General features: G+C 35.3%; 2 protein-coding genes across 3 annotated transcripts; both read left to right on the top strand.

Moving 5' to 3' along the window:
- Nucleotides 1-4,341: 4,341 nt before the first annotated feature.
- LOC144453441 (uncharacterized) lies at nt 4,342-10,337 on the top strand. Of its 2 annotated transcripts, XM_078144735.1 has the most exons (6): nt 4,342-4,497; nt 6,153-6,354; nt 7,151-7,210; nt 7,636-8,001; nt 8,303-8,405; nt 9,341-10,337. In XM_078144735.1, the coding sequence occupies exons 2-6, from the start codon at nt 6,187-6,189 to the stop codon at nt 9,538-9,540; spliced, it is 897 nt and encodes a 298-aa protein (XP_078000861.1). In that variant the 5' UTR covers nt 4,342-4,497; nt 6,153-6,186; the 3' UTR covers nt 9,541-10,337. The 2 variants fall into 2 exon arrangements, with proteins under 2 accessions (XP_078000861.1, XP_078000862.1); XM_078144736.1 differs by lacking the exon at nt 7,151-7,210.
- Nucleotides 10,338-12,671: 2,334 nt separating this feature from the next.
- Nucleotides 12,672-26,322, top strand: LOC144453695 (lysosome-associated membrane glycoprotein 5-like). Its single transcript, XM_078145028.1, has 7 exons — nt 12,672-12,729; nt 20,967-21,160; nt 22,330-22,521; nt 22,884-23,018; nt 23,323-23,431; nt 24,292-24,480; nt 24,976-26,322. Exons 1-7 carry the CDS (start codon nt 12,672-12,674, stop codon nt 25,146-25,148), a joined length of 1,050 nt encoding a protein of 349 aa, XP_078001154.1. The 3' UTR covers nt 25,149-26,322.
- The last annotated feature ends 827 nt before the right edge of the window (nt 26,323-27,149 follow it).

The raw sequence follows: 27,149 nt of genomic DNA on the forward strand, positions 1-27,149 counted from the left end.
ACAAAGCTTTGTATACTGCATCCAAGCGAATCAAATACGTTAAAAATCGCACATTTTGTACAGAAAGCAATCAATCATGATGTCATTTCCTAGTATTCCTCCACAGTATCCTGCAGGTAAGTTTTTAAAATTTCACTTAAAGCAAAACTAAATATATTCAAAGTGAAATGTTTTCTTGGCCACTGCATCGAAAGGCACTGAGGCGGAAGATACCGATGTCGAAATATGTATACTATCTGACAAGTATAACACTATTTACGTCGAATTCTAGCTATGTGGTTGGTATAGAATTCGACATACAATTGTATGCAGATTTTGAAGAAAATGCCATTTAAAGTAGCATTCTATATTCTGACATTAGAATATCATTAATTCCCTGGACCAGCTTATCCACATCACAACTATACTCTCAGGCCAGATGAATTGAATACGGACCCAGTTCCGATTCCATCCCTGAGTGGTGGTGAAACACGGTGGATATGGTAAGCACATTTGACCGATCGCAATGTCTATAGCTGATGTTGTAATTAAAACTCATGACGATGGTAGAGATATTTTATCAACTGTTGCCAACTCTAACTCCCTCAACCCCTTTACTTACTCCGGACCCCTCCATTTCCCCCTTCATCATCCTTCTTTAAGCCGGTTCATCAATTATTCATTATGCACGATTTGTTCTTTACAACCGAATAAACAGACATGAAAAGTAATACATAGAACTATATCTTTTTTTCAAGCACCTTTTAAGTTTTCATAAATGTTTCTTTTGCAGTTTACAAACACTAAGTTACGAGCAAAGAGCGGAGTTAAGAGTGCAACTAGCCGAGGAAAGGAGGCAGGCTAGAATCAATGTTGAGAGAGGTTTAGCTGAAAAGAGACAACTCGCTCAGCTTGAAGCAGAAATTATGGGACAGCATTCAGTACATACTCCTCTCAGACTTGCAAAAACAGCATCAGTATACACCCATCAACGTACAAGTCGCCCTGTAACCATGAGTGTTATCCCATCAACCCAGCGCTGTGAACAGTTTCCGTCAACCTCAAAACAGTTTTCTGACTTTAAGCAACCTTCAGTTGCAACCACTAGTAGTACCTATCAGCCATGTCCGTCATCTTCTAAACAGGTGCCTACTTTACAAGTTCGTCATCAACAACCACAAATCCAGCCACTTATGTCTGCATACCAACGTGAGCTGATGCAATATAAACAGTTGAGAGAGAAACAAAGTGCTGTTGCTGCAATACAAGGAAATAGGGAACATTCTACCCCCTCGAAACCTATTTGTGAAAGGTTTGGAGAAGGACATCCTAGTCATATACAAGTAAATACGACTACCACGCAAGCAGCTACACCATCCGAACCTGAGGTAAAGAAAGAACGTCCAATGACAGCATTTGCTCGAATGAGGGCAAAGTTGATGGGAGGAGTCGTTCCTCAAAAAGTGGAAGTAACAAACCAAACCTTACTGAACGTCAAACAAATATCTAACAAACCCAGCACAAGTTCACAGCAAGCACCCTCAGCCGGTCCATCTAACGAATTTACAAAGAAAGAGCGTCCAATGACAGCATTTGCTCGAATGAGGGCAAAGTTGATGGGAGGAGTCGTTCCTCAAAAAGTGGAAGTAACAAACCAAACCTTGCTGAACGTAAAACAGATACCTACGAAACCCAGCACAAGCTCACAGCAAGCAGCTACAACCGGTCCATCTAACGAACTTACAAAGAAAGAACGTCCAATGACAGCATTTGCCCGAATGAGGGCAAAGTTGATGGGAGGAGTGGTTCCTCAAAAAGTAGACACTAATCCATCCATATTGGACACTAGTAAAATACCAAAGATACCGAAGAAGTCAGTATATGATGGACTCAGACGAAAATTGATATGTGGTGCAGCCAAAGACAATAAAATAGACATTACTGGTCAGAAGTTGCCAGAAATGAGAATACCGACAGAAGCAAAGAAACGAGCTAGAATGTAAGTAGAGATTGATTTGTTACTTACTTCACAGAATATTGGTCATAGTTGCCATGGCGATGGGAAATGATCCGGATATTTATTTATTGAGGATTGGTAATTAATGTAATTAACAACGTTATTTTTTTAAACAACGTGAAATAATACAAACCAATTCAAGTTCGTATTTGTAATTAAATATTGTTAAAATATGAAAATGTATATAAAAAAAAGAAGAAGAAGAAGAAGAAGAAGAAGAAGAAGAAGAAGAAGAAGGAGGAGGAGGAGGAGGAGGAGGAGGAGGAGGAGGAGGAGGAGGAGGAGGAGGAGGAGGAGGAGGAGAAGAAGAAGAAGAAGAAGAAGAAGAAGAAGAAGAAGAAGAAGAAGAAGAAGAAGAAGAAGAAGAAGAAGAAGAAGAAGAAGAAGAAGAAGAAGAAGAAGAAGAAGAAGAAGAAGAAGAAGAAGAAGAAAAAGGTTGTTACTTTACGTAGGAAGTGATTTGAAAACGAACTGGTGACATTTGAATACAGCTAAAACAAGTAATCACAACTAATCGAATTATTTTGTAATCGTTGTGTTTCAATACGTGGAAGCAACAGTGGCAATCACTGGACGTGATATGTATCGATTGCTTCCTGTACGTACAGTAACAATTTAAGAAAACAAAACATTTTACGCCGTAACGGTACGCCCTCAGGCATCGACGGACGTTTTTGCGCAAGGTCAGTGATAGCTGAGCGAGACGACGTATCTTACTGTCTAGGCATACAGAATTCGTGTCTATTTCACTATTTACAAAAATACCATGTGACCGTTTCCCCACTGACATACAGCATGTCTGTGTTTTTTTTCTATTATCAGTGAGGATGACGGAATTGAGGAGAAAAGGGTTGCTAAGAAACCCAAAAATGAATAGATTATATCTTCCAGCAGTTTTGATATGAAATAAGGTAAGTTGTACAACGTATATACGATTATAAGCCATAACTGACTGAGACCATTATAGCATATTGGTTGACGTGAATCTATCTGTCATATCACGACTATTAATATTGGTGGCAGTACAAGTTCGGAACTTTCAGCTTTACACTGAAAACAACAACAACAACAACAACAACAACAACAACAACAACAACAACAACTGTTATAGTATTAAGAAATTGACATTCAAAATATTGCTATAGTCTTGTTATAGTAGCTAGTGATAAAAAAATACACACCATACCTACCATTAACTCATACTCTTTTTTTTTGTTTTTTTTTCTACATTGCAGGTGGTCTACTACGAGACAACGAACTTAGTTTACCGAAGTGAATGTTAATTAAGAGAAATACACTTACGATTTATTATTTTTTTGAAAACAACAATATTTTTTATGGATTTTATTATTTATAGTGTATAATATTATATGAAGAATTTTGATGCAATAAACCATTTTTGTAACATTTCAAATATTTGGCTGTGACCTCACTTATTCCAGTTGCTCACATTGTCCTTTTAGCGAAAGGTTTAAGAAAGAGTTTTGAGTTTAGACTTTGAAGCTGAGATCAACATTCTTAGAATTTACTGATTGGTTTACATAATTGTTTAACCGAAAATTAACTTTTATCATAATAGGCCATTCCAGACCGCAAACAGGAAATTGAGAATACAGCGCCCTCACTCAAATTGGGGTTATTATCATCGTCTCACAGTACCGTTTCTTAAGAGCTTTGTCCCTTGGTATTCTGTAGAAGTGGAAATCAGGGATGTTTTTCGTATTATTCAGACATCGCGAAGAAAGCAGCAGCGCTCTATGATTAACCAACTTTTCCATTTATACCCCCAGGGTACACACAGCCCAGGAAATAGAGCGCCACCATGGCAAATTTTGAAAAGGCCTATTGTTCGTAAAAATAAATCTTTCTGGATCCTATAAAAGTTAACACACACACACACACACACACACACACACACGCACGCACACGCACACGCACACACACACACACACACACACACGGAGAGAATATAATATAACCTCGAGGACCTTACAGAAGGTAAAACTAGTAATGCCGAGATGATGACATTATTTTACCTCTGTTCCGTAGTCTGTTATAAAACAAATTACAGGGAAGGTAATCACATTTGTCATTCCCTCATTTAATCTGAGAGTTCAGTGAAATTTAGCAGAGAGAAATAATTTCGTATCATTACACCCCGGGCTCTATATTTCATCACTGAGTCAAAGATGGAAAAAATAGACACACGTTTTAGTTTTTAATAGAGTTTATCCATGCTGAACTTTTAATCAAATTTACTTAGCTATATGAGTATGTAGAGGGCGTCCTGCACTTTTCTGGTTACAGCTCGGCTTCCGAAGACGATACACAAGTATATACTGGCAGTAGAATGCTTACACTAGACCCATCACAATGCGATGACTCATTTTTACATCGCATCATCTGTATATCTCATGTAAGTCGATTGTGTATTTGATATTCGCCGTATTCTAAACTGTCGATGCTGCCGTTTGCATACAGCTTTGTCATCTGCTGTCTTGGTAAGTTGTCAATTGCATCATAGATTTCATTAGACGCTGCATCTAACACAATATTATATGAATCCGACGAGTTGATATATATCATATGTTATGACGGGTCAGGGTAATTAGGTCAGGCATACCGTAGACGGTCTGGTTTGTTTATTATGACATAATATGAGCGACTACGTGCCTCTGCTACGCGCAGTATGTTGTATTTCTATCAATAAATATCATCCTACCTGTTCTGATTTACGTCAGGCAGAACAACAACTTTCTCGTTGGAAATGTGTGGCTGCGTATACGATTATTCTTGGAGGCGAACAAGTTTTAAATCTCGTATATTGTATTGTCTGGCCATCGGTAGTCGTACGCTCAATTTCATAATGACTGCATGCAGTTTGATTTCGGCTTTGATGTTGATTGGGTGTTGTTAATTTCCCTTGTTTTTTTTCTAACCGTATTGAGGTTGCACGATTATTTTGGTTGCTTACAGTAGGGTACCAGGTGCACGTCGAATATTGATATTTGGTTTGCAGACATAATCATCAACTATGCTAGGCCCTGTGTATATAAAATGGAAACTTTGTTGTTCTCGTTGTTCGTTATATAAGACTACCTTTTATCAAAATACTGCTTTCACTTAAATATATAACCATGACTCAGCTGTGCTAAATGACGTCATCGCACCCATTCGAATTATCACTTATAATGTATTTGACGTATTTTTAAATTCAAGTCATGTATGCGTTTATTTCGGTGTACATTTTGTCACGTGACCATTGGTGCCCATGTATCCATAGAATGTCAATAACTTAGCTAGCTGTGAGTAATTATAACATGGGCATATCATACTTCAAGGTCCCACTACTTCACACATACAACGTGTTTCTGGCAGGCGGTTGTTGTTTCTTTTGATAGCCCATGCCACTTATTGGCAAATAGCTATAGGGTTAATATTCATAGCGATGTCAATCTGATTTCGAATTCCGAGCATTTCTGACACTCATAGATCTTACGGAGTTCGATGAAGTGGTTGTCTGATTTTTTAAAGACATCTATCTAAGCGACATTTCACGATGATTTTCTTTAATAATTAGAATAGCTTTAGCTTTGTTTCTTTTAATCCAGAGGTCAGAAACCGCTCCGGGATCTACTGGAGTTAGTGTCATCACAAAACGTGGGGATGCTTAGATTTAGGTTGATGATAAGACATCTGTAGATGTCATGGTTTAGAGTAAATGGGATTAGCAAATAAATTACCAGTGGTTTTCTCATAGAACGTGGAATCCCCGATAATGTCTCCATGACGTTTACCATCCGTTAAAATGTTGTTTGCTGCTTCGTTGCATGGTATCATTTAAACTGGTATAGCAACTATAAAAAGAAACAATGTTAGTTATTGTCAGTTAAAGAAACGTTGCCTCCTTCCTTATATACATTTGTAAACGTTTCTTGTCAATGTATGTCTTCGATGACATGAAAAATCCTTTTCTAGAGTTAATGGCTTAATAGTGGATTCCTCGACACTTTAGTATGCGTACGACAACTCAAAAACTAACGCTACAATTATTGCAACTAGAGCCAGGATTTGCAATGTAGACAACCATTACTCCGTCAGTCCTATGCCAACAAAAGTACATTTTGTTACAATGACACTTTCCTCCTGTTTTCAGCATGTCGTCGTGGTATTTATAAAACGTCTGCCAAATGACAACCTTGATGATGGATTGCCAAGCTTCAAGTTCAGTTCTTCGTAGTCTAGGTATCACCTTCATTGTATTAGGATGTGTACAAGTGTTATCAGGTGTTATATGCATTCCTCTCTGTCTATCCAAGGTCAAGTACGCATGTGCAGCAATATGGACAGGTACAATCGTAAGTTTCCCTCCTAATAATGTCGTCATCTTCTTGTATTACTGAATTGCTAACATCTAGTATCATATATATTGCAGTGTTTATTACATCGTTACAAAGTTGTATTTATAAGGGACCCAGTGTAGATCTGAGGTTTTTGTGTTGGTTTTGTTTCAAATGAAATTATATGGTGCTAATAACTGTACTTCACATCCGAAAGAGGCCTACTAAGTTCAAATTACAAATAACGAACACTTTTGCTAGAGCTGGTAAAAAATCTAATTTTAGTATAAAAACAGTCAATGTTGTCAATATTTGGACCCCTCAAGTACATTACTTTCTATTTACTCTGGAGATAAACTTTCCACTGCAATCATTTTCTTTGTCATTACCTCAGTTACAATAAACCCAATACAATACAATACAATACAATACAATACAATACAATACAATACAATACAATACAATACAATACAATACAATACAATACAATACAATACAATACAATACAATACAATACAATACAATAAGTATGATGCAATGCAATACTCATTTGTTTGGTTGGTTGGTTGGTTGGTTGGTTGGTTGGTTGGTTGGTTGGTTGGTTGGTTGGTTGGTTGGTTGGTCAATTTTTAAAAAATACATTTCAACATACGAATTTTAATTCATCTGATGATTTTTATATTTACACTATGAATAAATTGATTTGACGAAAAGTTGTAAAATGTCATTGATCCATGGTATACGGACTCTGACACAAGAATTAAGTCGGACAGCTGACTGACGACGTACCGATACTTTCTTTTGAATCACACAGATTATTCTAACAGGATTTATGGGAATAATGAGTGGCAGAAATATCACTCGACAACTTTGTGTGAGTACACCTTTAAAAAGTTCCAAAGTTGTCCTATGTTATAACATACTAGCATTACGTAATGTTTTATATCGTGTATCATATGGCAGTTCTTTTGCAGATCGTTTAAATTTTGAAACAATAGCCAGAGCTAATAGAATTAAACCAAATGTACCCAAAGTGGCTATATTTTCATCATTCAATCGCACGAGGGCGTGATACACTTTCTCTATCCACGGTGGAAAGAACGACTAAGTCCGAGATGAAGATGCTACTAAATTGTATTCCACCCAATCATAACAAATTTGATAGTATTTATAATAGCAAATCTGCCACTTTGCTTGATAGAAAAAATTTCATCATTAAATATGACTTAAGAGGTGTTATTTTCACGATTTAATTGGTGAAATTAGTAATTTCATTTATTTTTACTTTGTGTTTTGTAGCTATTCAGTTTCCTCGTCTTAAGCCTTCTGAGTATCTTCGTATCATTTGCTGGTTGGAGTGTAGCAGTCGCGTCCATGTCGGCTGACAGCGTCCTCTACGACGTATTTGGTAGCAAAGCAGAGAACAGTGATCATACATCAGGGCAAACATACCCTAACGTCTACTACAGAAAAGAAAGTGAAAGTAAAAATCAGACATTGACTGTCTCACCACGATATAATGCTGGTGCTGTGTCGGACGATGATTACGTAGCTAGCATATCACTTCATTCATTTGGTCTCGTTTTGTCGTTTATTGAAATGGTGCTCGCACTGGTCGCCTCCATCATCTCTTTCATATCTATTCGAAAGCAACGAAATGCTACGGTTAGTAAATGTTTGTAATTATAAATATTTTGTGACTAACACAGAGCGAAATCATTTGATAAATTTTAACCCTAAAATAAATAAAATTCGTTAACAAGAGTTAGCAGGTGATTCAAATCTAACCTCAGACCACTATAGCTATATCGTGTCCCGAGGTCAAAGGTGAAGTTTGACAAATAGTCTGATTCGAAAATGTAAGATTGTTATCCTTTATTTTAGTTTCAACTTGCTTCTCCTCATAATATTGGTAATTTCTTATTAATTAAATTGAATGACTGAATTTCTTATTAATTATACACAGGGCGCCGTTGTGTACCAGACACCCGTACAACAGGTAGTAGTCTTACAGCAAGGGTATCACTTAGAACGCCAACGTAACGGTACATTGGCAGTTGTACACTCAAGTAAGTAGGAGTTGGATTTCTGTATAGTATGTAGTGCATAGAGTTCACTATAAATGATGGTATCATGATGCCAGACGAAAACGTACGTAAGTTTCAGAGATGTTTCAGATATGATAACTATTCGCAGTCTAGTCTTGTAATAAGACATCTGGTCTGTGCTACGACGGTTGCCGAACAAAAGCCGAAGGATGGGAGTACTCGGAGCGCACCCTGTACTCTTGCCTGTCTTTCACCGTATGCCATGCAATTACTGATTTTTTAGCATCTTTCCTCGTCAAGTAGAGACAGGTTATAGGAAAAATGATGAGACAGCAGTGAAAGTTATATTCCTTTCACAACTTATCTAAGGACTTTAAGGGCGAGATCGATAGTTCAATGTAGGTGAAAAAAAATCCTAAATTCCTGTACTTAGGCCTCAGACCCCAACCACCCCCACTCCCACCCACCCTTTTAACTAAATTGTCCAAAATTGAAAATTGATTCAAACAGCACAATGGATATCCAATCAGTGTGTAGTATGTAGTGCTATGAATATAAAAGCCAATATGTAGTGAGGAAAAAATAGTTCTTATATTGACTCTTTTCTTTACTTTAGTGCCATGCATTTACTGTACCAAAAATTCATCCATTTCTCAATTTGTGACATTTTTAAAGAAATATTAATATTTGTATTTAGGGTACAAAACATCCATTAACAGTAAAATCAATTTTGTAGGATGAGGACTAAAATGGCTCAAACACCCCCTCCCCCCCCACCACCCTCCAAGTAAAAGAATTCAGTTTTTTATCCTACATTGAACTACTGATTTCGCACCTTAACATGTGCGGGGAGACCCACTTTGGGTTCCTTCATCCACAGTTAATCTCATTGGCATTGCATATAGGTTACGTTTTGCCTGTAAACATAAATGTGATTTCTTGTATTTTGTCTATAGACACGGGAACCCAACAAGTAACTCAAAGCCAACAAACAAACACACCCACTATAATGGAACTACCTTGTGTCACATCTCAACCACCTTCAGCAAGTAACCATGGTAACCAAGAAATTCCTACAGCACCAACAGCTAACAACTTTGGACCCCCTCCTGCGTATGCCGTGGTAGATACGGGTGAAATACCAATCAATCTGTGAACAAAGTAAACACACAGTCCCTCTCCCCTTTGGTGGGTAATGTAGAATAAGAAATAAGACATTCGTTGAAAGTCCTCATATCGTCGGCAGAATAATTGCAGTAGGGAAGACCTATCACCCTGATAGAGCGCACATTCACTTCCGGGATGCACTTTAAAAACTTATCAAGGAGAAGGTGCTGCTATTAAATTACCTATTTCACATCGTCTATGCTCCTCCTTTGCGAACATCACTATGTTACTTGTTACATTCAAATCTTTTCAAGCAGAAGGCTCGACTTACATTATATTATAGTATTTCACATCTTCTGTGCTCGTCGTTTGCGAACACTCACTTTGTACTTGCTAGAGGGCGCACACACATTCAAATCTTTTCAAGCAGAAGGCTCGACCAATACCTAATCAGTTTGATCATGCTGATACTAATCTAACATCCTCTGGTGGATATTTTATTTAGAAATGGAAATTATATTTCTGGATACACTATTCAGTAACCTTTGCAGACAACACCGTATCACAGCCAATCGATAACAGACAGATTGAGAATTTGTACCGTCTACAAACTCGACTCTAGACGAAGTAAACCGAGGTGTGTATGGAGATTAACGATGATAACTTGTCAATTCAATGGATGTATACTGTGGAGTCGATTATAAAATACACGAACAGGCAATCAAGTGTACATGTTTTGTACTACTGTGTGTCGGAACAATTTGATGTATCATAATGACATTGTTAATATATTCATAAAGCAGTGAAGTTAGAGAGATATGTGTTTATGTGTGTGTATATGAATGTGTGTGAGTATGTATGTATGTATGTATGTATGTATGTATGTATGTATGTATGTATGTATGTATGTATGTATGTAGCATAATGTTAGAATACTGCATCATTGTAGAAATCATAACGAATGTTGCATGTCACCGTTGAATGTCTGCAAAGTTTGATATAAGCAGTTATTGTCATAAAAGAATATAAAAAGTGTCATTTTTGTCATCACATGCCGTTTTATTCCCCATCATTCCGCACTTATATTTGTTCAAAGGTTTGCAGAAATCAGTAAAAAAAATTCGCACTTAAAAGAAAATCACAGTAGTTTACGTGACATTACTGTCAGACTATACACCCCTTTATCATGGTCAGTCTACATTATTACGGTGGCAGTGACACATGACCGACTTTCTTGTTTGCAGTGACTTCAACAAGATTAAAACACATAATTTTGATATAGCCTATGTGGAGCAATGCAAATTATTCGACATTATTAGTTAGTTAAGGTTGTTTGTAATTTTATAAAAACGACTTCTCCATTTCAATGTCGTACTTGCATGTAAATTGTCAGCAGCGATTCAACACTAGTATGACATATAGTAGCATGATTAATGCAAATAAAGATCTACTCTGCCACAATATTGTTTCCGTCAGTAATGGGCAATAACCAACCCGTCAGCCCTCGAAGCCAAATACAAGCATAATGTCAGGCAGATAACGACCTCGTTTGCTGGCAAATAATGACACTCAACGTCTTTTTAGCACCCTTCTTCCATTTTGAGATTATTCATTCACACTAATTTGAAATGTTATTTCCAGAGAACGACGTATGTAATTCCAATTGAAACAGATGTTCATTTAAAACAAACAAACAAACAAACAAACATACACACATACATACATACATACATACATACATACATACATACATACATACATACATACATACATACATACATACATACATACATACATTCATACATACATACATACATACATACATACATACATACATACAGACAGACAGACAGACAGACAGACAGACAGACAGACAGACATACATACATACATACATACATACATACATACATACATACATACATACATACATACATTCATACATACATACATACATACATACATACATACATACATACATACATACATACACACACACCCATCCATCCATCTATCCATGCATACATACATACATACATACATACATACATACATACATACATACATACATACATACATACATACATACATGCGCACGTACGTACGTACGTACGTACGTACGTACGTACGTACATACATACATACATACATACATACATACATACATACATACATACATACATACATACATACATACATACATACATACATACATTCATTCATTCATTCATTATTCACATTTAGAATATAATTAATACTAGTTTACCATTGTATAAAATGGTATTTGTAATCGTGCATCATGATTATCGAGAACACGAGTTCTTGTTCTTTCAAGTGATTGATTACACTGTGGTACAACGCATACATACAAGTCTGTCTATCTGGTTGAATAATACATCATTATATACCAATATTTCAACGATATCTCCTTATTCAACTTACATGTACGTGTAATGCATAAAATAATTCGTAAAACCAGCACTCTTGATTCAAGAAAACATGAAAATAGTAAAAACCGTTCATAGTAGAGTAGAGATTGCAGATTGAACGATTGTACATATAATATTATGTTTTAAAATGTCTTGAATTCAAGCACTCACACTTTAACATTGTATACAGTAATGGCTATTGGATTGATTGAATTTAAACGCCCTCAACCCGTGAAATATGGGCGATAAAATTAAATACACACGATTTGTAAGCCGACTTAAAAAACAAAGTCAGCTGCCTGTGTGGCATATTGCTACTGTCATAGTATTAGTAATAATTATATTTGGTCGGTAGTAATGGTTACATTGCACTGAGTAATATGGAGGTTGGATTATCAATTGCAAACTATAAATAGCCACAATAAAATTGACGAGTAATTACAGTTCGCTTAGTGCACTGAAGACACGCATCGTAAATATTAAAGCGTCTTTTCATACACATTCATTTTCATTTTCTTTGAGGGTCAAAGACTAAATTATCATCATAGTATGCAAGCCATTTCATTTATAAAAAAAGCAGCGTAATTAATTCAAATGTATAGACCATTTTCATAATTTATCACTAGCGCATTGAGATCAGCGGAGGCGGCGAGAAGATGGTTTTATCACGTGATATCGATCGCTTTGCAGGCGGAAGTGAGCATTTGACAAACCTAGTCGTCATCTCGTATTCGTCTACGTTTAATCCAAGATGGCTCTCGGTGGGTGCGTTATGGAACGTTCTTTGATTGTTCTTCTCCTTCTTATAGGTAAGTCACGGTCATTTACACAGTGTGTGTTCATATATATTGTCAGAGATTCGTACGAAGAACGTTGTTATATTTTTGGTGTTCAATGACGGGGTTTTTCAAAAGTGATCTTCATTCATCATACAATGTGATATTCGTGTACAATATCATCACTGTAGTGTTGTACTTTATGAATCTGTATTCCCACGACGGCGATGCCGGTATATTTTTTTTCATTATACATCTCGACGCTTGTTCTTTGTCATACTAATAATATCATATTTTCACCGTTATATTTCAACACTTGAATATTATATTTTGTGATATTGATAACGGTTATATCGGTATTATCTGATATCCTCGGTTATATCTTGCCATCCAAACCTCCTTTGTCTCTTGGTGACGTCACAACAGAGTGAGATTTAGTAGAAAAAAAAGTTAGCTCTTTCGGAGATCGTCAAATTAAATTTAAAAAAAGTTAAAAAAAATAAAAATATCGTCGCCTTAGGAAAGCAGAAAAAGAGATTAATTTTCAGCTTAATCTGATTGTGTACATTCCAAATATTACATCAGACGAACTATACAATTTCCATATTTTGACAGCAATCTCTCGACAGATGGCATGTGAAACCACGGACATTAGGGAAGGCGAGTCACGATGTACAATGCTCTTGGCGATAACGTTAGAAAAGTTATTATAGAATGTCAATCTGTCCATGTAAAGCTTCTCAATCCATGTTTTAAACGTGCTGCTTTTGAAAGCATCAAACGCCGATCTACTAATGAAAGCTATGTCATTCTGTCGGTGGCCTTTAAATTCGAATCTTTAAGCTTACATACATCGTTGCTGGTTAAGTATATTGAAGGGTGTTGGAAAAAAAACCCAACTGGAAATGGTTTCTTTTGTTAGGTTAGGTGGACGCACAGTGGAGAAGATAGCCATCAATAATGCATGATGACGCAAGGAAACGATAATGACAGAGTTTCCTTCTACTTTAAATATCAATACTTCTTCCGGGGTCACTCATCGATTTTTGTGCCTACCACATAATACAAAAATATCGCTTTTTATGTGTAGTGGTACTGTGAAAAGCAAATACTGTCAACAATGCTTTGTACGTAGAAGACAAATACGACACACTGCGAATATACCACATTGTACAGGAGATAGTAATTTCTATAAAGGGGAACTTATCGATACACCAATATGTTATATTCATCTGTCAATTAATATGAGAGATACATTGATATATCGTGGTGACAATTAAGAACCTGTCTAGATCCAGAATCTAGACTTCCAATAGCCCCCCCCCCCCCAACCTGAGTATGAAATATACAAAAAGGATATTATCGAAATTTGGACCCAGGTAGAGAAATATACATTTTTATAAAGAATTAGTTTTGAACTGGAGAGGGCGATCAGTGATGTTGAAGCTCATTATGTCAACACAATGTCATATATCACCATCGAAGGTAGGCTTTGCAATGGCGAACTCTCTCGGGGACAGTCTTTATTTACGTAAATCGAGCAATTACAACGTTTCTAGGGCAACACATCTGACATAATTATTCGTCGTAAGGACACCGTGATGTCAATTTAATCCTAATCCTTTATAAGCTTTCAGGTGTTTTTCTTTAAGAATAATCATGATTTTTTTATGGTTTAACTTTGATAAGTTAAATACGAGGTGTGTCGTTATTTAATTAGATATATCTGTGTGATTTGGTATCTTGGTGTAATAATACATCAAACTATAATCATGTCACGGCCACCCCATCAACCAATCAATGCCGTGCAAGTGAAAGTGACACTTTTGTAAAATGTCAGACATCACTTTCACTCATTGATTACACACACAAAAAAACCAGATGAATGAAATTAATAACCTAAGTATTGTTGACAGATGAATGGCGCGAAAAAAATATTTTAGTAATAAATAATGACGGATACTAAAAATATTCGGAACCTTAAAATTTGGAAGTATTTTGAGTAGCAGGGATGAAACATCCGTAACTCTGGGAAGAAGTAAATTATAAGTCACTATTCTTAATCAAATTTAGAAATCAATATTTGTAGCCGGTACGAAATATCCCAAATCTTAATATTCGAAATTATTGAGTGTAACCTGTACGAGATATCCTGAACTCTTTAGAAGAGGAATTATTGTGTTTAGCCGGTGTGAAATATCTCTAACCATAAGACTTGGAATTACTGGGGGTAGACGGTACGAAATATCTCTAATCATAAGACTTGTAATTATTGTGTGTGGCCGAGACGATCGAAATATTTGTAAACCCAAGATAGTACTAGTAGGCAGCCAGGATGAAATATCCATAAACCCTACTAATCATTGCGTGTAGCCGGTACTAGCATGTATATCGAATCAAGGTCAATTCTCTATTTCTTTTTCGGGCGCAAACATTTGGACTGACATCCTTGTTAACATAAAATGTATTAACGGTGTAACACCGAGACGAAATATCCCATAGGATATTAATGTATGTTAGTAGACGAAATGTCCATCATGCTAAGACAAGGATTTATCGTGTATACTAAGGATAAAATTTCCCAACCCTAAGATTCGAAATTATGGTGTGATGTCGATACAAAATCTCCCTAACTCGAATTACTGTATGCTGACTCGCCTGAAAGTCAGTGACGTGCTCAATATCACATCCATTAGATGCTCACAATGATTGAACACACATTGATGTCAGTAGGCAAATCCAGTACTAATTCAAGTTTGATGTTGAATAATGTGAAGAACCAATGATCATACAATCATTATGATACTTTCCTCATCTGTCACTGTGTGTATCATCAGTTCTCCCTGGGACCAACATCAACTAACCGTTCATGAAAATACGATTATGGTAACTATATACCGGTGCTCACCGAAACCTATGTCGATTAAAGTCCTGTCAATCTGGTTTATTTGATCAGCTTTTACCTCGTGTTTTCCTTAACAAATATACGAATTACATTCTGTAGAAGTAGGGGTCCCTAAATCGTGTCCATATGGTAGCAGAATAATTGAAATATTAATGAACAGATGTATAAATGTAATGAATTAGAATTTATAGCTATGTAATATATATGCATAAATCGCCCTTTGAACTCTTATTACTCATATCACAGTCTGATCACAGGTATCCATGGCAACCGTAATCTCCATCTTAGTGCTTACATTAGGAAACGTATCTCTAACAGCAGATGAATAATGTATGGATATCTTTTGTGGTGGCGACGATGGGTTAATTTCATATTCAAAAAGCGTATTTATTTATTATTTATTTATTTATTTATTTATCTATTTATCTATATATATATATATATCTATCTATCTATCTATCTATCTATCTATCTATCTGTCTGTCTATCTATCTATCTATCTATCTATCTATCTATCTATCTATCTATCTATCTATCTATCTATCTATCTATCTATCTATCTATCTATCTATCTATCTATCTATCTATTTATTTATTTAATCATTTACAAAAAAGGCACCAGTCAAGAAATTAAAACAACACTTCTGAAGCCTGTCGTTATCACACACATTACTGGTAGATTTTATGTCTTCAATTTACCAATATTGATTTTGAATGATTCATTATTGATCATGCGTGACGTCACGTGAAATAGAATAATCTGAAGTGAATCGATGCAATTGTTATTTAAGCTTATATCATCAATTTCATGCACGTGACAAGTTCATTTTTTAAGAACAGTTTTCTATCTATGATTGTAGTATTTGTGGTGTTTGAATGACTAACGAGTCACTTGTACCTCCAGCGACGCGGCATACAACCGAGAAACCTACTCAACACAATTACGACTATCTCTTGTCACATTATACAGAGCCGACTATGAAACACTTCTTGGTTTACTTTGTCACATTGCAAATGAAACTGACAATCGTGATTAGAACGTACAAGATAATTACAGACAGGAGATTAAAGAAAAAACAGTAATGCATGCATAGAATACTCTTCTCTATATCTGCATTTCAGCATCTTCGAAGATCAAAGGGTGCCGAGTTCACTATTGCCCAATCACAGCTAGGTGAAGAATAGTGAAATCCATTGGTTATGCGAGAAAAAAATTCAAGAGATAATATTTTTAAGTTCATTTCTTGACCTCTGATGCCATCACGTACACCTATTATTAAAGTGAAGTCTGATAGGAAATTATACTCTTTGTTAATGGCAGTTCCTTGTCAACACTGTCATCAACATGTCTAATAGTATATCTCAGTACTGGCATCTTTACAAGAAGAGGGTCAGCAGCCAAACGCTAGGGGCAATACCACACTATAAGCCTTTAGGTTTATATTCACATACCAAGATTTCATTTACTTTAGACGTTTCCTGCGAAGGTGACTGTGATATTTGATGGTTTACCGACGTGGTAGACAGAATACGTCATTCAGTCTGACATTTGAAAGTGACGTATATATTGTTTTAATAATGACTATTCTTGTTATCGGTTGTAAAATGTATGTAGCTACGAATTCCTTCGGCGATATCTGAGCTTATCCATCTATCCATTATTATTCATATGGTATTTAACTGTCATGGGGAAGAAGAGGGAGGGATACTAATAACTGTTATCTAAAGTCCTAAAAAGACTCCACAGTAGTTGTATTTTTTATAATACATAACATATTCAAACTGGTATCGTCTCTGTGTGAGTTGTAGGAATTCCAAATAATTTTGGCATATCTGTCGACAACATGTAAACTTATAGCTTTTCTATGTTACCAAACACTTATGTTTACTCACACAATAGGAAGAACATGGGCTTTTCATTCCCCAATTTTCTTAATGATTACACAATTTGTTTGTGGAGGGTTCCTAATGTTCCTAATCTTGTGTTTTTGTCGTTGACCGTGATGGCGTCATTGTTTTGTGATATAAGAATACTATAAGTAAAGTGGGCAGGTAGACGAGTAACGTTAACGCTATGGTACTTTCTGTCAGTCTGTCCTTCAAAGAGTCAACCAACGCCTTTCTGTACTTTCGACAGAATAGTAGTTCACACTGCCAGGAAGTTATCATCCTCGTACAGTTTAACAATACAATACAACACAACACAACACAATACAATACGATACAATGTGATGCAATGAAGTACAATGCAATACAATACAATGCAACAATACAATGTAATACAACGCAATGAATACATTAAAATACTGTTACAATGTCAAAGGCAATGCAATGCAATACGATGTAATACAATACAATACAATACAATACAATACAATACAATACAATACTACAAGGTAATACAATACAATACAATACAAAGTAATACAATACATAGTAATACAATACAGTACAATACAATACAATGCAATGTAATGCAATGCAATGCAATGCAATGCAATACAATGCAATACAATACAATACAATACAATACAATACAATACAATACAATACAATACATACAATACATACAATACAATACAATACAATACAATACAATACAATACAATACAATACAATACAATACAATACAATACAATACAATACAATTATTGCTCTCACAAGGAAAAACTGAAATGTTTGCTTTGAAACATGCAAAAAACACAACAAAAATATTAAAATAACACACATAGACTTTGACCGAAAGAATAAACACTAAAAGTAAAAATTAGACACTTGGTCGTCCATTAATTAAAATAGATTACAACTCTTGGGATAAAAGAATGTTTAAAAACGTGGCGTTTATCATGACACATTGGAAGACGAAACCTTATACTTCTAACCATACGTCTCACCATAACGAGGTTATTAGGAGCTCTAGTGATTGATTGCCATAGAAATCTATTGAAAAGAGAAACCTTCTGAATTTGATTTCGACAATGAAAACAACCCTTAATTGCTGTGGAGTAAATGTGTTGCCTACTGGGAAATTCGATTGTGTCTCGGCTTGTACATGTTCGATTAAATTCTGACTTCACTTCCGTCAATTCCGTGGTTATAATTCCGTGGTTATACTGAACATTCAGTTTGTGAATTTAGTAGACGATATCTGTGTTTGTCAGTCTCTCAGTCTGTTTCGTTGTTGTTGTTGTTGTTGTTGTTGTTGTTGTTGTTGTTGTTGTTGTTGTGTTGAAATTCAGACAAGTATACAAGAATATGGTTGTCAATTACGATGGGGGTATAGAGAAGATATCATTTATGTACGCAAATTACATTAACTAAACATGAAAAATGATAAAAAATATAACAAAACAAAGCGATATGTAAATTTACAATTTGCGATATTATTATACATGTAAAATGTTACGCTGTCTGTGAATCGACAACCCTTTGTATCCTTACTCCTCGACGACCATAATTTTCATTATTTGGATTTCTTGGCGATAAAATTGTGCCTTTAGGGAATACTTCAAGATGTTTAGTAATTTCCGTTTTTATTTGATATTTATCACGAGATAGACAGGCTTTGACATCTTTCACTGTCTTCTTTCATCAATTTGATACACTTGATGTGACATAACACACACACGAAACATTTTAAGCTTACTTATTCAAACATTCCATGTAAACTGTCTGTACGTGATCTTTTTACGAAAGAACACTTTTCACTTATATCGAGATTATATATGTCGCAAGTGAGCCGATTGACCCTCCTTTCTCGACACTCCATTTGGTTGCCATAACAACCATTATTTATCAGACTTAAGATACATGATAAAGGCGAAAGTACTTAGAAGATGAAATTGATGTTAAAGATAAATGTAAGAATTACACAATATTTAATAACGACGGTAGTCTGGTCCCACTGAAAATTTTAATAAACACAATTATGTGTCGTAAGCGTAGAATTGAGTTGATCATTAACCTTACACACAAAAAGTGACGTCCAAGTTGATGTCTTATGTACGCGCCAAGGTAATAAAATTGCTCGTTTGGTAATACTTACAATATAAACATCTCGTAAAATCTCGTCAATTTGACAACCCACTTTATTACCAAAGGACATGGCAAGAATATCACTATTTCGGTTAAAATCTTACTAATGTCTTGTAAATATTCAAATGTAATGTCCACATATTCAGTTCCTGTGTTATAAAATTTAGGGTGAGTGGAAACGTTTTCTTCAACATTGTATTGCTTTGCATATAAACCTATGGCGGGGTATATGTTATATATGCATGTTAACTTTGAAGCAACGACAAAGTACATTGTCAATATGGTACATAAACAAAGAATGTGTACAAAGATATTATTATATAAACTTATTACTATCAGAAGTAGATTTCCTCTAATGCTAACATCCTGTCACTTCTGCTACCTAGAACATCTTATGTTGTAGAGAGTACACACTATATACAAATTAATAAATTGAAGCGAAGGCATTGAATTAAAGTGAGTGTTAGTCATACTATCCCACGTTAGCGGAAGTGTAATAATCCCACCTTCAACTAATATTATACGTGATTTCATGTACATTTCATTATGTGGACTTTATACTCCTGGATTGCACTCATACATGATGACAAGGTACTCAAAAAAGATGACGTATGAATACGTAAATGGTGATGTATGAATACGTTATATTTAATAATGGATATTAAGAAAAAGAAATATTGGTAGTTCCTTTTACCATTTGACAGTTTTTTGTCTGACAGTGTGTGGAACGGTTAACACGTGCCAAGAATATCGAAATGATATCTACATGTATATGCAAATACATGAAACACGCTACATATAGCATTAATTCTCCGGCACGTGATAAACAATAATGTGATTTTTATCACATGTATGAGACAAATAATGTAACCAGGGGATCAAAATATCGGTGTTAAGGTAGAATGCATCCCGTGGACGAATTTCACTAAAAATCACAGTTCTTAAAATTTCTCATCTTTGCCATATGGAAGCTTGCTTCTGATCTGTTTGAAATAATTTCAAGGAAATTGACCAGCTTTTATTTTCTCATAGAGTTTACAGTATTCGGTGGCCATATTGGATTCTAATATAGTTTAATTTTGATCACATTTTGACCTTTATTCAAACGAATTGTACCGTGACCCCTGATTTTGTTTTCATGATTTCAACTGAGAAGTGGTTGGAATTTTCTTGAACAAACTAAAAGCAAAAATGTAAACAGTTTATATCGAAGGTGCATAACGTCATATGATATTATGTGTTTACATATTTGATACATATTTGATATTACTTGATTTACTCACCGTAGGCATTTAGTTGAAATAATCACACACATTTCATTATTTGTCAGGTGTGTGCCTTGTGCAGTGTGCCCCATCGATATCGGAAGAGCCTACAAGTATAGCACTCTCTTCACCGGCCGATGAAGAAGATCAGTCAACAGAAGTAGCCGAGGAGGACACCACCGCTAACAACACCCCAGCACCTCCTGAGCCTACAACAGTTATTGAATCAAAAACCACGAAAGATTTGGAAACAACTCAGGTAAATTAAATGTCAAGATCAACTCTGACAATAACATTTTGGTGATGGCTAATGTTGACGATAAAAATGTCATATTATCACACTCTCTTCATAACTTTTTCAGTCTACTTAGCAGGCTGGATGGTCGACTTGAGAGAATGCTTGCTTGTATTGATCGGCCTCCGGCCCACGGAAACTCGTTGTATTTAATAGATATTGTTTTCCTAAGCAAAATATCACACGAATCCTGCTACTACAAATGTATCATACACTCCATACTATTACTGTTCAACTTTTTGTCAGATATAATTTTGAAATAGATTCAAGTGGCAACATTTTTCTTGCACTTTGAACTTGTATACAAGGAAAACAACAATCTAAGAAATACTACGTGCCCCTGCACCTAATATTAAAGGGGCTAAGCTTTTTAAGATGATGTGTTTAGCGTATGATGAATTATACACTAAGTTTCTGAATTATCTTATTAAACGACTTGCGACATACCTATATTCAAAGAATGAGAACTCGGTGATGTAAATGACAACTTGAAAACTGACCTGTAGCACGATTATCAAATATTCAACTTAAATGTGAAATATCAAAATAGGCACAATAAAAAGACAGAATGATAGGACAAATCATACAAATTATACTACATGGATGACAAATTTTATTAAGTATTTATTTTGGATTTTTAATGTATAAAACAACTCTACCACGTTTTCCTACTTGAAAAACAAACAATATGAAGCAATATATACAAGTACAGTGTACTTGCTTGTAACTCAAAATTAAAGACAAACAACTAGAAATACAGAATGTTTTGTTATGTACGTACAATAAAAAAACTTTTTAAAAATGTTATTTTTTGCGAATTTTGGAATGACAAATATGGACTTAACCTATACTGTTTGACATTGTTTTTTGAAGCCGGAAAAAATGTTAAGTTATTCTATAAATCAAAAATTAAAAATAATTTAAATATCTATGTGTCATCCATATGGACACTTTAAAAACACGATTGAAAAAATCTCATATTGATAAAAAGTATTTCTAGGATCATAGCACTCTGTTTAACAGGTGAAGTAACTTGTACAGTAAGGCAATATAGCGAATTATTGGTTAGTAGCACGTTCGGATATTACATATATTCTGAGACGATAAATTGTACGACTTCAATTTTTCCTTAGCAGAGTGAAGATGTCACAACTATCGCAACAGAACCGATTGTTTCGACGAATTCAATACCAGCAACGACATCTGGTATTGTTGTGCCATCCATTGTAAATTTTACACTTGAAGATAAGGATGGCAAGCCATGTCTAAAAGCTATATTTTCTGCCATCTTTAAGATAGGATACTACAGTGGTAGTGAAGAAGAGGTAGGTTTAATTTTCATATTTCGACGTCGTAAACCACTAGCCTCTTTACGGTAGCGCTTAACAGACGCTTTTCATTGCGCTTGCTTAAGTTATGCTCTTGTTTGCGAGAATGGCATATATTTTGACGATTACGAACAACACTAAAAGTAATCACGACAGTTGTTTTTAAAACATGAGAAATTCTCTTGCCCAGGAAAGCAAAACTAAACACCCATGCCAAATATAGCAAAGGCAATGCAAACTACTACGACTACAGTACTATCAGCACCATTGTCGTCATTACAACAATTCATATAACAAGAATAATACACAAAATGACAAAGAATAAATAAAGAATTGCTAATAATGATCCTGTCTTACAGTCCGAGTTGAAGGAAGCTCGTCTAGCCTTGCCGCAAGCAGCTAAGGTTGATGGTGAATGTGATGATATATATTCACCTGCTACACTCAAACTACAATGGTTTGGAAAATATACACTAAAAATGACATTTGATACGGTAAGTTTAGTGATCATTTTTCGTATTTTTCTAAGTGATTGAGAATTGACGAGCTTGTTAAAGAGGGATGCCACTCCAGGAAATGAAGGCATTTTGTAAATAGTACTTTCTGGCGTGGCGTTCTCTTTTTAAGTCTCAAAAGGTGTGATTCATACTTTTAGAGTTGTAACTTTCTGCTGCTGTTTCAGGAGAGAGACATTGCAATTTCTTTTTAAGTAGTTTTTCTTTCTCTCTACCAACACAAGTAGATGCATGAAGCTACATACCGAAATCAGTTATAGCATGATGTGATTTCTATTCATAGAACCAAGTGAATGGAAGTGACAGTGATGAGACAGGATCCTGGTGTGCAAAGTCTATTCATTTCACCTATGATAGCAGTGATGAGAAATATTTCATTGATGCTGTCAATCGTAAGTTACCATCGTCACTTATTTATGATTATGAGACACCTGACAAAATGTTAATGGCACGTCGTCAGGCAAACGTCACTACTACTTAATACGTCATCCCATTTCTGTTGTGTAATTTGAGGTGTGCATTCAGCTCAGAAGACTTTCTTCGGGAATACACAAATATGGATGTAATGGGAAATGGTTTCAGAGACTGGTTTCAAAACTCATCTTGAACACCCTATATGAAACTGATCAACTCTGAGCTGTATGTTCATCACTACTGCATACGGTGAAAATAACCAAATCTGACTCAACAATGTGTGCTCATCTTGACCAGTAATATGAAACTGACCAACTCTGACTCAAAGTTGTATGTTCATCTTAACTATCTAATATGAAAATGACAAAATCTGGATCAAAACTGTAGGCTCATCTCGACCCTCTAATATGAAACTGACTATTAACCCTAACACAAAGCTGGTATGTTCATCCTGACCATCTAATACGAAACTGACCAACTTAGACTCAAAAGTGTATGCTCATCTCGACTTTCTAATATGAGACTGACCAACTTTGCCCCCCCCCCCCCAAGTTGTAAGTTCAGGTAATGCAAAACTGACCAACTTAGAGACCCAAAGCTGTATTCTCATCCTGAATATCTATTAATATGTGAAGTGATGAAACTGGCCAACTGTATCAAAGTGTAATGTTGCTTACTTTTACATATTCCCCAGCTGCAACAGCAGTGGTGTAATCATGCATGTGTCTATGCCTGCGTCTTTTCACTTTGCTCGATGCCAATTTTATTGATGATATGAGCAACACAATTCAGAGTTATAATGTCATAACATCGTGGTTGCTGTTTGTTTATTTTTCAGCTGGTTCAAAGAGTGTGAAAACCTTGGAGGATGTTACTCTATTTGACACACCACTCAAATCCGCATATATATGTCAAACCCAAGATAACATTGCAATGCAGTCAGATGATGAAGAAAATAAAGTAATTTTGAGCATTGCAGACTTACAACTTCAGCCTTATGATATAGAAAATGGACAATTTGGTGAAGGTGAGTGACTGTAGACATACATACATACATACATACATACATACATACATACATACATACATACATACATACATACGTGCATACATATATGTACACATGTGTTCTAGCACGCACACACACACACACACGCACGCACGCACACACACACACACACACACACACACACACACACACACACACACACACACACACACACACACATATATATATATATATATATTGCATTTCAAGTTTAGCAATGCTTCACCTCTATCCAAGCTAATCAACCTAAGGTTGTCACAAAACGACCAAGGAAAGTCATCTTTTATATAAAGTTTAACACACACTATGTTTCCCGATAATGTTGTGAGATAGAAATATACAGATTCATGCAATTGTATTATTTCATTGGTACCTCACAATTACAATGTGTGACTCAACGGTTTCTCGTTTCCAACATTTAGCCTATATAAATGTATCTCACAAAACCTATGTCTTGTGTTGTTATTTTCACAGGAAGCCTGTGTGAAGCAGACAAAGAAAAACAACGTCGTATTGACAGCACTGTACCTATAGCTGTGGGAGCTGCATTGGGATGTCTTATTCTTTTGGTCATTATTGTGTATGCAATAGGTCGACAGTTTGGTGCTCTAGGAACGGGGTATTCAGGTTATAAATCAGTGGACTAGGGGCTCAGTTAGATAATAAATCAGTCAACTAGGTGGCCAAGTGAATATGTGAACAGATCAAATTTATGAAAATGTACCTCTCTGGTTGAATGCCCAAAAACTGATAAATTCATAAAAAAAGTGAACTGCATAAGACGTCTGTTGTTTGTATCAATTTGTTTTACAACTTGACTAACAAAGCATTAACACTTTAGACAAATTGCATCTTGGTTGGTGTTAATATTACACAGCAAGTCTTACATGATACTTTACATTGATAACATTGTAAATAAGATGCAGTGGTACCAATGTATGAATGCACTATTAGGAAAGTGTTGGAAAAGAAAATTTGGTTACTATAAAGTTTACTCACTTCATGCTTTGTTATAAAGACAAGTCTTAATCATCTGCTTGCCGGTGCAGACAACAAGACGTTTTATGCAGGCCACTCAAAAATTATCATAATTTTATAAAAATGAAAAATTACTGCAAGTACAAACATAGTTGGATCCTTTAAAAATGTACAAAAACTTAAGATTTTGTTGGTACAGTTTGGGGAAGTTTGACTATGGGCGGACAGCTTCCCCTGATCACTTGCCTGTTACACTATGAAAGGTAAGGACAAAGTACCAACATTTCCAATATTCTATATATAAATAAAACTGTCAAAAGGCCTGTAATCCAACAAATTATTAAGCTAAATAACAAAATTTTATGTGAACACCTTCAACATTTTGAACAGTGACATTGATAAAGAAAAAAGCTTCTTTGCATATAAAGGTGGAACTCATATTGGCTAAGCTCAGTTTTGGCTTGTTGAACCTAAAACCAGTCATCAAATTTCACAGATCTGCTACTATAGCCCAAAAGTTCTACAATTTGTTTCTAAGCTGTTGCCAATCATGGCCCATCCCTAAAACAATTAGCAGCCATAGAAGTTCCACCCATACACACTGGAGTGAAGTCAAGAGAATATGTTCCACCCTAATGACTTCATGGATTTAGTAAAATAAAAAAAGTGTACACACCAACATACACTCTTACTTTGACTTAGTTTAACTTAAAGTGTAACGATTAAGCAAATATGTGATATAATGTCAAAATTGATGATTCTATTTACTTACAGGCCTGGTAAGTCTTGAATAGAAATTACTATAATAGCCAAAGTGTTTGTATAATAATGACTACATTATGAATACCAGGCCTTAAATTACCATAAATCTCACTAATTTGCATATTAACATGATATAAACTGTGGAATACAAAATTTGATTTGCAGAGCCAAACATAATGTCAATTTCTGTTTAGAATTCATGGAATTAGGACAACTCAACACAAAAATTAATTTGCAGTTTATTTAGGAAATGTTGCATTTAATGTAACAAATAACCAATAAACATTTTTATGCGAGCTTAACATTCATCAGAAGCTGTGTAGTGCAAATACATTTTTTTAAATATTGAAAAATGATGATTCGAAGGAATTCAAAAATTAGCAATAGTAATATTAAAGCTGTAATGAGACCATAATGATATTTATCATAGATTATAAGCTGTTATTACTTTAAAGAACGTAACAAATGCAACTTTGTAACACTACTTTGCTCTCTCTCTCTCTCTCTCACTCTCTCTCTCTCTCTCTCTCTCTCTCTCTCTCTCTCTCTCTCTCTCTCTCTCTCTCTCTCTCTCAACCCTTGTTCAAGCTGATCTAAATATCAATGTTATTGTGCTTGTTTGTGTCTAAAAGAATGACACATCTCTTAATTTGCTAATTACAGTGGTTGCACATGTTGGTGTCAATGTCATTTGTCAATTACATACATTTGATATCTACATAAGTTTATAAAATATTGTCATTTGTATGTATGTATAGTATACTATTTTAAACATTATTTTTGGTCTGGGTATTTTTTGGGGACATGTGGCATACATGGTGGCACAAATGTTTAAAAGGATAGTTTATTTTCTCTGTATGTGCTGATGCATCTTTCCTGCTATAACCAAATTCCGCTTCTCAGATATA

The sequence above is a fragment of the Glandiceps talaboti genome, chromosome 2, assembly GCF_964340395.1.
Source record: "Glandiceps talaboti chromosome 2, keGlaTala1.1, whole genome shotgun sequence".
Taxonomy (NCBI): Eukaryota; Metazoa; Hemichordata; class Enteropneusta; family Spengelidae; genus Glandiceps; species Glandiceps talaboti.

Excerpts from the sequence above, each read along its gene's own strand:
- LOC144453441 (XM_078144735.1), top strand. The coding sequence starts at position 6,187 with ATGACAACCTTGATGATGGATTGCCAAGCTTCAAGTTCAGTTCTTCGT. Across the intron at positions 6,355-7,150 it reads CAATATGGACAGGTACAATC|ATTATTCTAACAGGATTTAT; the intron begins GTAAGTTTCCCT and ends TGAATCACACAG. Across the intron at positions 7,211-7,635 it reads ATATCACTCGACAACTTTGT|CTATTCAGTTTCCTCGTCTT; the intron begins GTGAGTACACCT and ends TGTGTTTTGTAG.
- LOC144453695 (XM_078145028.1), top strand. The coding sequence starts at position 12,672 with ATGGCTCTCGGTGGGTGCGTTATGGAACGTTCTTTGATTGTTCTTCTC. Across the intron at positions 22,522-22,883 it reads ACAGTGGTAGTGAAGAAGAG|TCCGAGTTGAAGGAAGCTCG; the intron begins GTAGGTTTAATT and ends CCTGTCTTACAG. Across the intron at positions 24,481-24,975 it reads AAATGGACAATTTGGTGAAG|GAAGCCTGTGTGAAGCAGAC; the intron begins GTGAGTGACTGT and ends TTATTTTCACAG.